The sequence below is a fragment of the Pseudorca crassidens genome, chromosome 19 (assembly GCF_039906515.1).
Source record: "Pseudorca crassidens isolate mPseCra1 chromosome 19, mPseCra1.hap1, whole genome shotgun sequence".
Classification (NCBI taxonomy): domain Eukaryota; kingdom Metazoa; phylum Chordata; class Mammalia; order Artiodactyla; family Delphinidae; genus Pseudorca; species Pseudorca crassidens.
The window spans coordinates 45,336,296-45,349,637 of record NC_090314.1 but is presented as its reverse complement, the minus strand read 5'-3'; the positions used below and the strand labels follow the sequence as shown (position 1 = coordinate 45,349,637).

The 13,342-nt window shown below is 51.2% G+C and overlaps 2 protein-coding genes across 6 annotated transcripts; one reads left to right on the top strand and one right to left on the bottom strand.

Annotated features, from left to right (window-relative positions):
• Positions 1–120: 120 nt before the first annotated feature.
• PSMC3IP (PSMC3 interacting protein) lies at positions 121–6,314 on the top strand. Of its 2 annotated transcripts, XM_067714844.1 has the most exons (8): positions 121–1,195; positions 1,284–1,384; positions 1,574–1,663; positions 4,461–4,572; positions 5,061–5,206; positions 5,327–5,380; positions 5,500–5,559; positions 5,646–6,314. In XM_067714844.1, the coding sequence occupies exons 1-8, from the start codon at positions 1,162–1,164 to the stop codon at positions 5,700–5,702; spliced, it is 654 nt and encodes a 217-aa protein (XP_067570945.1). In that variant the 5' UTR covers positions 121–1,161; the 3' UTR covers positions 5,703–6,314. The 2 variants fall into 2 exon arrangements, with proteins under 2 accessions (XP_067570945.1, XP_067570947.1); XM_067714846.1 differs by lacking the exon at positions 5,500–5,559.
• MLX (MAX dimerization protein MLX) lies at positions 5,920–12,834 on the bottom strand. Of its 4 annotated transcripts, none has more exons than XM_067714841.1 (8): positions 12,697–12,829; positions 12,237–12,273; positions 11,669–11,758; positions 11,283–11,389; positions 10,937–11,036; positions 10,650–10,749; positions 10,080–10,281; positions 5,920–7,056 (listed from the first exon to the last, which is right to left on the bottom strand). In XM_067714841.1, exons 1-8 carry the CDS (start codon positions 12,736–12,738, stop codon positions 7,000–7,002), a joined length of 735 nt encoding a protein of 244 aa, XP_067570942.1. In that variant the 5' UTR covers positions 12,739–12,829; the 3' UTR covers positions 5,920–6,999. The 4 variants fall into 4 exon arrangements, with proteins under 4 accessions (XP_067570942.1, XP_067570941.1, XP_067570944.1 ...); XM_067714840.1 differs by having other exon boundaries at positions 12,535–12,812; XM_067714842.1 differs by lacking the exon at positions 5,920–7,056 and adding an exon at positions 7,425–9,925 and having other exon boundaries at positions 12,697–12,834.
• Positions 12,835–13,342: the final 508 nt, after the last annotated feature.

Below are 13,342 nucleotides of genomic sequence, written 5' to 3'. Positions count from 1 at the left end.
GCCTTATCCTTTGATAGGTCTTGTTAATCTGAGATGATATTAATTTGAGGAGGTGATAGCCTCAAAAGAGGAAGCCCATGTGTGAGGGACCCACCTGCCCATCCCTGTTTTTCCTTCTGTGATGGCCGGAACAATCACCATGGTGGGAGGCTACTTCCCCTCTCCAGGAGAGCCCGGATGTGAGCATAACCGGCACTCTCGGCTGGCATCTAGCCTGCAGTTCCGTCATTTCTAATTCTTAATATTGTCCCCTAAACGTGTGAAGACAAGCACAGGTTTCAATGGCTAATGAGATTTTAGGTAATAGAAGCTTTAAACATTAGCTCCATGGCCCTCTGGATTGTTTGAACCTGCAACTCAACAGCTGCTCTTTGGCCTTCAGCTGACCTCAGAAACTAGAAATACTTATTTCAGGCTTTGTCCCATTGGCCAATGTGGGCAGGAGTGGAAAGCACCTGCCAGGTGTTGCCATAAGATTGTCTCGGCCAAGAGGAAACTTCTACAAGCATTGTGGCTTAAGAGCAGCGCCTCCCAACCCTACCTTCAACCACAGCATGTGCTGAGCGCCCCCTGTGTGCGAAGCTCGGTAACGGGCAAATTAAGGCAGCGTTATTCTTTCCAGGGCGCTTACCCCTTCTATTGTCTTCATAACTCCCCTCCTGCAAACACCTCTTGTTGCCGTTTTACAAAAAATGAGAAAAACCGACTGAAAGGTTTGGGCCGTGGGAGGGGACACGTCCGTAGGTAACTAGCCCTGTGACCTTGAGCAAGTCGCTTGCCCAGCGGGAGGTGATGCTGAGGTTTCTTTCCGTTCGAATACTCAGCCCAATTCAAGGTCACGAGTGCTCAGCGGCCGCTAGAACTGGGTCCCGAAACATCAGCGCGTGATTCCCTACAGCCCTGGTTCCGAGAGGAGTAAGTGAAAGGTTCGAAGCGCGCGCCCCGCCTCCCCGGCAGAGGCCGGGACCCGGCCGGCGAGACGTAGGCGCCCGAGTTCCCGGCCGAGCTGAAACACGGTGTCCGGGAAGGACTGCTCCGCCCCTCGCGAAGGCTTCCCTCCGCCAATCACCACTTGAGGCCAGCCCGGCTCATCGCCGGAAGGAGCTGTTGCCCCGAGCAACTTCAACTTCCGGCTTTCGGAGTTTTGTGGCGGTAAAGGACATGAGTAAAGGCCGGGCGGAAGCCGTGGTGGGAGGTAAGGGCCGTGGGCGCCGGGAGACCTGGGAGAAGGGCGGGCAGGGGTCGGTTGAGGGAACCCCTCCCCTCCTCGTCTCTCTCCGTAGCCTCCGGGATCCTGCTGAGGTACCTACAGGAGCAGAACCGGCCCTACAGCGCCCAGGACGTGTTCGGGAACCTGCAGCGGGAACACGGACTGGGCAAGGCGGTGAGGACCCTCTCCTGGGATTCCTCCCCTGGGACCCCTTGAATCAGCCTGGATTCCTCCCCTCCCGAGGCTGCCATTCTAGCCTTGGGCTTCCTAAGGCTCTTCGGGCGCTTCCCGCCTCATTGGTGACATTCCCCAGCCCGGCCCGAAGTCACTCCCCCGACTTCTCCGCCCCCTCCCCTCTGCCAGGCGGTGGTGAAGGCGCTGGACCAGCTGGCCCAACAAGGCAAGATCAAAGAGAAGATGTACGGCAAGCAGAAAATATACTTTGCTGACCAGGTGAGGGAAACGTGCAGATTAGCACGTGTGGGAGAGTCCGGCATTAGGTGAATCAGTCCCTGGTATGAACTCTCTTTGGGAGAATTGAAGCATCCTGTGAAATTCACCGGTCTTAGGCCAATAAAAGGGTCCCAGCCAGCCTTTAAGTCAAAGTGTGGACCCCCTTTGCTGTCATCCAAACTTCACGAGATTTCCAGACTTGAAATATGATAGAGGACAGAAGATCCTGAGTTGTTGCTATCGAGATCCATTTATCCTTGGAAGTTCTTATTCCCAGTCATCTAGATGAGAACCACCGTCTTCCAAATTATTTTCCTTCTGTCTCCACCCCCTTCCGTAAACACATGTGACATTAACTTTGTATCTCCAGCCCAGACCCCCCTCACCTGGATGCTTTTCAGGCCATTCAGAATCAATATTGCCAAAGTAGAATGCCTCATCTCTCCCCTAAACTGGCTCCTCTTGTATTCTTCTCCCTTAATGGAATCACTCTTCACCCAGGCCAGAGACCGGGGAGTCATTCTTTATTATTATTATTATTATTTGCTTATTTTGGCTGCATTGCGTCTTAGTTGCGGTGGGGGGGCTTAATTGCCCCCCACCCACCCGCACGTGGGATCTTAGTTCCCTGACCAGGGATCGAACCCCCGTCCCCTGCATTGGAAGGCGGATTCTTTTTTTTTTTTGAAGAAAATGAGTATATTTTATTATTTTTTTTTAACATCTTTATTGGGGTATAATTGCTTTACAATGGTGTGTTAGTTTCTGCCTTATAACAAAGTGAATCAGTTATACATATGTTCCCATATCTCTTCCCTCTTGCGTCTCCCTCCCTCCCACCCTCCCTATGCCACCCCTCCAGGCGGTCACAAAGCACCGAGCTGATATCCCTGTGCTATGCGGCTGCTTCCCACTAGCTATCTACCTTACGTTTGGTAGTGTATATATGTCCATGGGAAGGCGGATTCTTAACCACTGGACCACCAGGGATGTTCCTGGAGTCATTCATTCATTCGTTTATTTCTGCATTGGGTCTTCGTTGCTGCGTGCGGGCTTTCTCTAGTTGCGGCGAGTGGGGGCTACTCTTCGTTTCGGTGTGTGGGCTTCTCATTGCGGTGGCTTCTCTTGTTGCGGAGCACAGGCTCTAGGTGCGTGGACTGAAGTAGTTGCAGCACGTAGGCTCAGTAGTTGTGGCACGTGGGATCATCCTGGACCAGGGATCAAACCTGTGTCCCCTGCATTGTTAGGCAGATTCTTAACCACTGCGCCACCAGGGAAGTCCCGGGGAATCATTCTTAACTTCCCTTATTTCACATGCCTAGTCAGCCATCAAGTCCAGTTGTTTTCCTCTTCTTGAATCCATCCTCTCCTTTTCCAGCTGCCACCACTGCTCTAGTTTAGGTGCTCCTCATCTACTGCAATATCCTTCTAACTCCTGGCCTCCTTAAACATATCTTAAACATTGCAGCCAGAATAACCTATGTACGTACAAATCTAGTCATGCCGTTTCCCTACTGAAAACTCTGGTGCTCCCTAGAACAGATGAAAGGCACTTGGAGACCTGGCCCCAGCCTGCCTCTAGCCTCTCCTGTCCCTGTTATTTCTCCATTCATCAATACTAGACCATTTAGATGTGTTTTACTCCTGTGGCCTTTGCTCATTGTCCTTCCTCTGCTCAGAGTTTTTGAGTCCCTTCTTTCTCTTTGCCCGGCTAACTCTTACTCATCCCTTAGGATTTCACGCAGGGCATCACCTCCAGAAACCTTCCCTGAATGCTATGAGCTAACTGCCTTCTTCGGGCACTTACCTCTTTTGAGGCACACTCTATTGTAATTGTCTTTTCACTTGTCTCCCTCACAAAACTGAAGCTGTTCTGGGGCAGACCCCATTTCTCATCTTCCTTTACTCAGTAACCCCACAGGATTTAACATCCACCGTCAAGGCTAATAATCCCAAAATAGATTTCATTATATTACTGCTCTATTGACGATCCCTTAAAGAAGTTGGCAGATTTTTTTTTTTTTTTTCTGTAAAGGGCCAGTTAATATTTTTATGCTTTGCAGGTTAGATGGTCTCTTGTCCCAGTTACACAATTGTCACTAGTACTCAAGTCTGCCACCGTAGAGCAAAACCAGCCATGGACAATATGTAAGCAAGTGGATGTGGCTACGTTTCCATAAGTTTTTTTCAAAAACATGCATTTGGCAGGATTTGGCCTGCAGGCTGTAGTTTGCTGCCTCCTGCCCTAATGGTTTACCTCACCTGAATGTAGAGTCCAAACTGCCTGGGCTGGTATTCCCATCCTTTCCATTCTGCTTCCCGTCACCACTGACAAGACCCCACTGAGCCCCAGCACAGGCCTTTTCTAGCTGCTGGTCTCATGCAAGAGGTTCCTCAGACTTCACTGGTTTCCTTTATCTAAATACCTCCCACCATGCCTCTTCACCTGTCCAGATTCTTCCTATTGTGGAAACCCATAATTAGGTATCATCACCTTGAGAAGAATGTTCCTTTACTCCTTCAGCCCAGTGAGTGGTTTTGCCGGTAACCTGAAAGATATTTCTGTCCTGTTGTTCAGTATCCTGCACCTCAAAACCCCTTGAGGACGAGTATCAGGTTTCAACTTGTTCTTTTACAGCTTTTTGAGTGGACTGGTACTGAACTGACTGCTCGAAAGTACCCTCTATCTTCCCAGGCCCAGGTTCGCGAGTGTGTATGAACGTGGCCTTCCCAAACGTGGGTTCCCTTCTTGCTTCTCCCATCAGCCTGCTTCTGTTTTTCCTTTTGTCTCTGGCAGGAACAGTTTGACACGGCCAGTGATGCTGACCTCCAAGTCCTGGATGCCAAAATCGTGGCCCTCACTGCTAAGGTGCAGAGCTTGCAGCAGGGCTGCCGCCACATGGAGGCTGGTAGGACTGGGCAACCCCAGAAGGAACCCCTAGTGTCAGGGTCAGTCCGAGGTCAGGAATTACCAAGTGAAGGGTTTGCTGACTGCAGTGTTGTCTTCTTGCAGCAAAGATCCCTTTGCTGGGCTATCATAAGCATTACCTTAAAATCAATGTCTAGCAACTAATGGCTTTTGAAGACAAGTGGGCAAGTCAGGCATTTGCCTTCCCTGCTGTGAGTACCAGTATACGGTTCCCACACTTCCCTTTACTCTGCTGCTTTAACTGACCGCAGCTAACAGTCTACTCAGACTCATTCCCCTCGACTATTTGTAGATGGGGAAGGAAAGAAAACTAGAATAAACCGACAATTCTGTAAGCCTTAATCTCTCTTGAGGATTTCCAGAATATGGGACCCATTCTGGACCCTGTGTATAGAGCCCAGAGCAAGGTGGAGGCCTGGTCTCCTACCTCAGGGTAGCCAGTGACCTCTCCGGGGGATGTGGTTTTAGAGCTGAAGGAGTTAGCTAGTGCCCTGACCACAGCGGAGATGCAGAAAGAGATCCAGGAGTTAAAGAAGGAATGTGCTGGCTACACAGAGAGACTGAAGAACATCAAAGCGGCCACCAACCACGTGACTCCAGAAGAGAAAGAGCAGGTGGGTGGGGAGGGGGTGGGGAGCAGGGAGGGCTGCCTGTGCAGGTTCAAAGTGAGGAGGGTCGACCCCAGCGGCTGCTGTGGGGCTGAGGGGGTCAGAGGAACCTGTTTCCCTGTCTAGGTGTACAGAGAGAGGCAGAGGTACTGCAAGGAGTGGAGGAAGCGCAAGAGGATGGTAAGTGCGGGGGAACTCTAGGCGGGCCCTGGACAGCGGCAGCCACCGGGGGTATCATGGACCCGTCAGGCAAGCCGAGTACTGCCCATCTGAAAGGGGGCGGTTTTGTTTCTTGTCAGGCAACAGAGCTGTCTGATGCAATCCTTGAAGGATACCCCAAGAGCAAGAAGCAGTTTTTTGTAAGTGATGTTCTCCCTTCCTTGCTCCCCTGGGGCCTACGTCCAGGGAGGTCTCATTCACTTGTCTTGCTGCCCCTCCACCGCAGGAAGAAGTTGGGATAGAGACAGATGAAGATTACAACCTCAAGCTCCCAGATCCCTGAGGCCCTCCGGCAGGCCTGGGAACACAGATGTCCTGGACTGGCTGCCTTGTTTAGGTCAGCTTTTTTGTTGTTCCTGCTGCTGTCCGCTTTTGGGCACACACCAAAGTACTGGGTGGAGCACTGGTGGCCCAGAGAGGATGGTTTCACTCATTTCGTCATCCACGTTTTGACTGCCTGAACTTAACAGTTAGTTAGATGGGGAACAATGCAAAAGGAAAGCATTTGGCAATATTTATTGTAATATAATTTGATATAAAAATATTTAATTTCCTCTGGATAATCAAACCTCCCAGATATCAAACCTGAGGAAGGCAAAAGAGAGCTTGGGGGACAAGGGCAGGGAGAGGCTACTATGCACAGCATTCAAGGAGCCCAGGGCCTCACCCAGGACTCTCCTGGGCTCTACACTCCAGGAGACCTTTAGAAAATCTTCTCTACCCACCTTCACCCCACCCTAAGTCCTGGGAGAAATGCAGGCAGCACTGAGGTGGTGGAGACCCAGATACACTTGACAGAAAGCCTGGGAGTGGTCTTGAGACCAGTTTTCCAAAATTGTAACTTTAGCAAAATTGCATTGTTGGTGTTTAGAAAAATTAAAAAATTTAATATGTAGTGTTGTGTCACATTTGACTTTGCTGTGCAGTGCTACTGCCTGTGGGGACACAGAGGGCAGGAGTGGGTGAGGAGGTTGCTTCCCTCCACCACCCAGAGTAGGAGGCAAGGGCAGGAACCTGGCAGCCCTGCCCTGAGCTGGCCAGAGAAAGCTCTGGCCTCACCTTGGGCTGACCAGGCAGCCCTAGCCTAGGCATGAGGCCACCTTTCACCCTTCATGGCTGTGAGAGCATTTTCCCTTCCTCCTTTCTTCCCATCCAACTACTGCCAAAGTGGCCAGACTCAGGCTAAAGGTTGCCAGAGAGACCAGAACAGGCAAACGGTAGTTACCAAACAGGAGCAGAAACCTGAGGCCTAGACAAAGGGAGAGGCCAGGAGCTTTCTAGGGTTCCCAGAGCAGACCCCATCCCGAGGACTTCTATGGGGAGGGGGAAAGACTAGGTAGGTTTGAGATCTATGGTCAGTATAATAAATTAATCAAAGCTTTCATAATAACCTTCCCCCCTCCCCAGCCCCACTGAAGATGGGGCTGAGGGGGAGGGGGGAGCTGGGGAGCCAAACACTGAGGAGAAAGCAGCTGACTGGTGTGCAGTGTCACAGTCCAATCTCATAAGCCCAGTGGCTCCACGGCCAAGTAGGAGACTCAAGGCCTCTTGTTGGCTGTTCTGCAGGTTCCAAGAGCTGGTCAGTAAAGCTGGTTCTTCAATTGATGTAGAACACCAATCACAATCTCCCGTAGGGTCTGGTAGGGGCAGCAGAGAAAGAGAGAGATCATGCTCACGGAGGGCACAGAGCTGCTCAGTGATGCCTGCCTGAACCAGGTGTGCTCTTTAGAGTACAGTTAAAACAAAAAACCTGGGAAGCACTGATGTCTACAGTTTGCAAATGCCCCCAAAACAGGATGGAGTCAGTCAGGGATGGAGAGATGCATTACTATGTGATAAAGCAAATACAAAAAGGTTAATGGTAAACTTTGGGGGGGGATATATGAGTGTTCATTATAAAATTCTCTCAATGCTGCAGTATGTTTACAGTGTTTCACAATAAAAATGTTGGGACATGCTTTCAGCTGAAAACATTTCCTCTAAGATCAGAAACAAGACAAGGATGCCCACTTTCACCACTTTTATTCAACATAGTTTTGGAAGCCCTAGCCATGGCAATCAGAGAAGAAATAAAAGGAATCCAAATTGGAAAGGAAGAAGTAAAATATCACTGTTAGCAGATGACACAATACTAAACATGGAAAATCCTGAAGATGCCAGCAGAAAACTACTAGAGCTCAGCAATGCATTTGGTAAAGTTGCAGGGTATAAAATTAATGTACAGAAATCTCTTGCATTTAAGTATCAAAGAAAAATTAAGAAAACAATCCCATTTACCATCACATTAAAAAGAATAAAATAAACCTACCTAAGGAGGTAAAAGACTTGTACTCTGACGGAAAGAAATTGAAGATGACACGGACAGAAAGATATACCATGTTCTTTGACTGGAAAAATCAATATTGTTACAACGACCATACTACCCAAGGCAATCTACAGATTCATTGCAGTCCCTGTCAAAATACCAATGGCATTTTTCACAGAACTAGAACAAATAATTTTAAAATTTGTATGGAAAGACAAAAGAACCCGAGTAGGCAAAATAATCTTGAGAAAGAACAGAGCTGGAGGTATCATGCTCCCTGGCTTCAGACTATACTACAAAGCTACAGTAATCAAAACAGTATGGTGAGCTTCCCTGGTGGCACAGTGGTTAAGAATCCGCCTTCCAATGCAGAGGACGCGGGTAAGATCTGGTCGGGGAACTAAGATCCCACATGCCACAGGGCAACTAAGCCCAAGCGCCACAACTGCTGAGCCCGTGAGCTTGAGCCCATGCGCTGCAATGAAGACGAACCTGCATGCCACAATGGACCCAGCGCAGCCAGAAAAACAAAAAACCACAATGAGATATCACCTCACGTCTGTAAGAATGGTGATCATCAAAAAGAACACAAATAACAAATGTGGAGGAAAGGGGACCCTTGCACCCTGTTGGTGGGAATGTAAACTGGTGCAGCCACTGTGGAAAACAGTATGGAGGTTTCTCAAAAAACTAAAAATAGAGCTACCATATGATCCAGCAATTCCACTCCCAGGTATATATCCAAAAAAAAATAGAAACACTAATTCGAAAAGATATATGCAACCCAATGTTCCAGCAGCATTATTTACAACTGCCAAGATACGGAAGCAACCTAAGCATCCATCAACAGGTGAACGGATAAAGAAAATGTGGTGTATATATATATATACAACGTAATACTACTCAGCCTTAAAAAAAAGAATGAAATAATGCCATCTGAAGCAACATGAATGGACCTAGAGATTATCATACTAAGCAAAGTAGATCAGAAAGAGAAAAACAAATACCATATGATAGCACTTATATGTGGAATCTAAGTATGACACAAATCAACATCTCTACGAAACAAACAGACTCACAGACACAGAGAAGAGCCTTGAGGCTGCGGGGGTGGGGGAGGTAGGGAAGGGAAGGAGTGGGAGTTTGGGATTAGCAGAGGCAAACTTCTGTATATAGGATGGATGCATAAACAGCAAGGTCCCACTGTAGAGCACAGGGAACTATATTCAATATCTCATGAGAAACCATAATGGAAAAGAATATGAAAAAGATTATATGTATGTATAACTGAGTCACTTTCCTGTACAGCAGAAATTAACACAACATTGTAAATCAACTGTACCTTAATAAAATTTTTAAAAGTACCCAAAAAACCCTGCAAAAAACCAAGATGAATGGCTAAAGAAGATGTGGTATACACACACACACACACACACGCACACACACACGCACACACACGCACACACGCACACACACACACAATGGAATACTCCTCAGCCAAAGAGAAAAATGAAATGTTGCCATCTGCAGCAGCATGCATGGACTTGGAGGGCGTTATGCTAAGTGAAGTAAGTCAGAGAAAGATTCCACATATACGTGTATAACATTACTTATATGTGGAATCTAAATAAATACAAACTAGTGAATATAACAAAAAAGCAGCAGATTCACAGATACAGAGAACAAACTAGTGGTTACCAGTGGGAGGTGGGGGAGTGGGAGGTACAAACTACTGGGTGTAAGGCTGCAAGGAGGTATTGTACAACATGGGGAATGCAGCCAATGTTTTTTGTAATAAGTGTAAATGGAGTGTAACTTTTAAAAATTACATTGAAAAAAATGTTGGGAAACAAAAATGTGAGAATCTCAGATACAAGTCAAGCCTCAGAAAAAGCAACCAGGCCTCAAAAATGGAAGACTCGGTGCAACCATTAACACACTCTCCATTACAAATAATAATTAGAAACCCCATGGAAAGCTACTTTAGTGGGCCTGGGGGTGGGGGCCAGGAATCTTTCCAAAAACCCCAAGTCAGTCTGCTGCAAGTGATCGGGGCTTACTTGCTGGGCGGCCGAGGAGGAATGCCTGAGGCTGCCATTACTTGCCACTATGTGGGTGAAACAAAGGCCAAGAGCTAGGCCTTGCATTAGTGAGTGCTCCAATCCTTCTTGCCAAATGAAACCTTAACAGGAAAAACTGGGCTAGAAAGCAAAGGGGGAAACAAGAATACTGACAGTTGTAGAAATATCCTCAAGAAACCTAAAACCTGCTACCCTGTCTCTCTGAACAAACAACAGCTTGGGCCACTGTGCCTGAGGGAAGACCCCCAACCCCGTGTCCACGGCTGCCCCATACCTGAGGCTTACAGTGCTCCTCAATCCAGCTGAAGACACAGGCCGACAGCTCCTGGAAGCTTGCCACGGAGATAGAGGCATTGAAGGACTGGAAGAGGGAGTCCATGATGCCTTGAAACACGTTGAACTTCACCTGGTCAGAGACCTGGTCCTCCCCCTCGTGGGGGTTGTCCTGGTGTGCCTTCACAATCTGCTCATAGTTCCTGAGAGCGAACAGGCCAGGGCTAAGGGGTGCAGCAGCTCCACCGGCCCAGGAAGAAGAATAGTGCTACCCTACGTACGCCCCTGGGAAGGAGATTCCCAGAGAGCCTTGGGGAGGTATTCAACATCAGCTACATACTGCTTCTAGGTCAGAAGTGGTGACCCACCCTCTCCAGCCTTCCCTTCATTAATCCCACAGGCGTTTCCAGAGTATCTGCTACAGCTGGGATAGAGTCCTGCCTACCACATGAGAGAGTGAGAATATTATCTGATGTGGCCTTTGAACAAAGGGAAGGGCGTGAACTGAAGGGGCCTCAGAGTCCCCTCAGAACCAGAAGCCCTGGTTCCCCCAGCCCAGCACCCCCCTTACACTTTCATGATCTTTAGGGCCATGACGTCCTTGCGTAGCGTGGATACCTCCTCCTCCTGCTTTTTCTTCTCCTTGTGCAAAAACTGGATGTAGTCAATGGCTGGAGTGGGGGAGGGAAGAGGGGGTGGGCACAACCAGAAGGACCAGGCTGATTGTGTCTCCCCTTCCCCCAGACCCCACCTCTCCTGTTACAACCACCCCACCAGGGCCAGGCCAAAAGCGGCTCTGAGGCGCTAGCCTTCACAGCCCCCTTGGCTCCAAGCCCTCCGGTGCTCTCCTGGCCATACTCTTCTGCAGAACGATGGCCTTGCTGAGCTTTTGGGAGCCAATGGAGAAGTCCTGCTGCTGACAGGTGGGAACGATGGTCTGCAGGTCATCATAGCCTCTCTGTGGAGACAGCAGGGGACATGGGTTCCGGGGTTAAGGCAAATGAGCACAAAGTTTTTCTTCCATGATACCAAGTTTCATGCTCACTCACTCAAAGGGAGTGGGAAGGAGGGAGAAGTTCATGTCCAGGGCCTAGACTAGCTGCCCCCAAGCCTGCTTGGGACTGCCTGACGGGGTCGAGGCAGAGTGGATCTGAAGTGTGCAGCGCCCTCCTGCGCTGGCTGAGATGCAGGCATCCCCAATCACCTTGATGGCATCCCTCCTCTTCTGCTCAGCCTGAGTGTGTGCTCGCCGCCGCCGGTCCTTGTAAGACTCCTTGTAGGATTCCTGGTGGTAATCGCTGTCCTCGTCATCTACGCTCAGAGTTGGGGGCAGGAAGAGGTCATTCTGGGGCCCAGTGGGGCCCATCTAGCCCACTTTTCCCCAGCTGGGAAGAAGAACCTGGTACCCAGAGATGGCAGATAGATACAAGAACCTAATATCCCAGATGAGGTGAGAGATGGCAATACCCTGCTTCTAGCACTAGGGTTCCAGCGCCTCCACGTGGATGGCTGGAGCTGCCCTGTCTAGGAAAGATACTAAAATGAAGGCATATCTGGTTCCCCCGAGTGGGGGGGGACGTTGCTGCCTACCTGTGTTGGGGACAGAAGAGGCACTGGTGGAACCGATGCTATTAGCTCTGGACACTACACTCCCCTTGCGGGTGCTTTCTACAAAAAGCCCTGGAAAAGAGAGGCCCCAATCACTAAGGGGTAGGATGGAGGGAGGGGCCCTGCTAGGGGCATAATGGCTTCCTGGGCCTTAAATACTGACCTCTCCCCTTCAACCCAAAAGCCAGCCATACTGGGCCACCCACTTCCTGTCGTGCCATTTCGCAGTGCTCCTGTCTCTAGTGTCTACTCTGCTCCACAGGCCTGTAGTGATACCTCCTGGCTCACAAAGTGGCATCGGGGCGTGATGATGGTGAGTGACCAACTGTCACTGCTTCCATCACGTCCCTGCTCCAGGACATAGGGAACTAGGTGTCACCCTTGGATGCTTCCTGCCCCTGTCCTCCAGCTCCTCCTCCCTCGCTGCTCAGGCCCGCTCAGCTCAAGGGCAGTGGACTGTGCTCAGGTGTGGCTAGCAAGGCCACTTAAATCTATAGGGCTGAAATGGGAGTGTTCCTCCACAGCTGCAGACGGTGGGGGACGCACTCACCGGGGTCCAGGCTGTTGTCGCTGTACGCATACTCGACCTGCGGCACCAAGCAAGGGAGAAGCCCGTTCAGACCTCCGCCCCTGCGCGCGTGTACGTACACACACACACACACACACACACACACACACACACACCCTGGGGTGCGCGGGCAGCAGCCGCAGGACTCCCCCAGAGCCAAGAGTGGCTAGGCCGCGGGAGCGCCATCCCTCGGCAGGACCCCGTCCGCCCACTCCACACCCCCAGCCCTCCAACCCCGTCCCCTCACACCCGCGCGCACACGCCTCAGTTGTCTTCCCACCTTGGCACACGCGGGGTGAGAGCTGTCTTCTCTGCAGCCCCGGGGCCCGGAGAGCGGGAGTAGCTCTGGGGACTTCAGGGAGTCCCCTCGTCTTCCGGACCCCCTACGTGCACGAGCCCGACCCGCCCTCCCCTCGCCGGCGTGCGCGCCCACGGGGCTTGCCTTGACCCAGGGGTCCTCCGGAGAGGCGCCCGGCTCCGTCATCTCCGACCCACCGAACCGGAAACCTGCCCGCGGGCTGGCCCCCTGCGGCGAGGAAGCGGCGCTGCGCGCCCACGTGACCCAAACCCACCAACCCGCGGCCCAGAGGCGGGGGGCGGGGCGAGGAGGCTGCGCATGCGCGACCCGGAAGACGCCCGCCCCGCCCCCCGCCCCCCCGTCCCCCCCCGCTGCGGCCGGTGGAGTGCTGGCGTCCGGCTTGGTGTCGGGGCTGATATTGGCGGTCTTGGGGCCGTCCTACTCGCCCGTCCCTGCTCTTCCTCAGGGCAGGTGTCCCATCCGCCGCGACATGAAGCACATTCGGTGAAACGGGCTCCCCGCAAAAGGCTTGTACGCAGTGTCGCAGAGAGTTGCGCGCACGCGCACTGCCGAGGCCAGCCAGCTTCCGAGGACCGGGACGAGTTTCCCGGACCTGCAGTCTTGGCCACCTCGTCCGACCCCTCCGGGGTGCAACCTCTGTGAGGCCAGAGGCCCCGCGTGGCTTGTTGTAGGATGTTCCTGCAACGCCCAGCCCAAGTCTGGCAGGATAGTTGTGGAATTGACGCTTTCACAGAGCCTGTTGGCCAAGTCATGCTACTTTGTAAGCTAC

Excerpts from the sequence above, each read along its gene's own strand:
- PSMC3IP (XM_067714844.1), top strand. The coding sequence starts at position 1,162 with ATGAGTAAAGGCCGGGCGGAAGCCGTGGTGGGAG. Across the intron at positions 1,196-1,283 it reads GGCGGAAGCCGTGGTGGGAG|CCTCCGGGATCCTGCTGAGG; the intron begins GTAAGGGCCGTG and ends CTCTCTCCGTAG. Across the intron at positions 5,560-5,645 it reads AGAGCAAGAAGCAGTTTTTT|GAAGAAGTTGGGATAGAGAC; the intron begins GTAAGTGATGTT and ends CCTCCACCGCAG.
- MLX (XM_067714840.1), bottom strand. The coding sequence starts at position 12,738 with ATGACGGAGCCGGGCGCCTCTCCGGAGGACCCCTGGGTCAAGGCAAGC. Across the intron at positions 11,037-11,282 it reads AGAGGAGGGATGCCATCAAG|AGAGGCTATGATGACCTGCA; the intron begins GTGATTGGGGAT and ends CTGTCTCCACAG. Across the intron at positions 7,057-10,079 it reads AGGAGCACTGTAAGCCTCAG|ACCCTACGGGAGATTGTGAT; the intron begins GTATGGGGCAGC and ends TGCCCCTACCAG.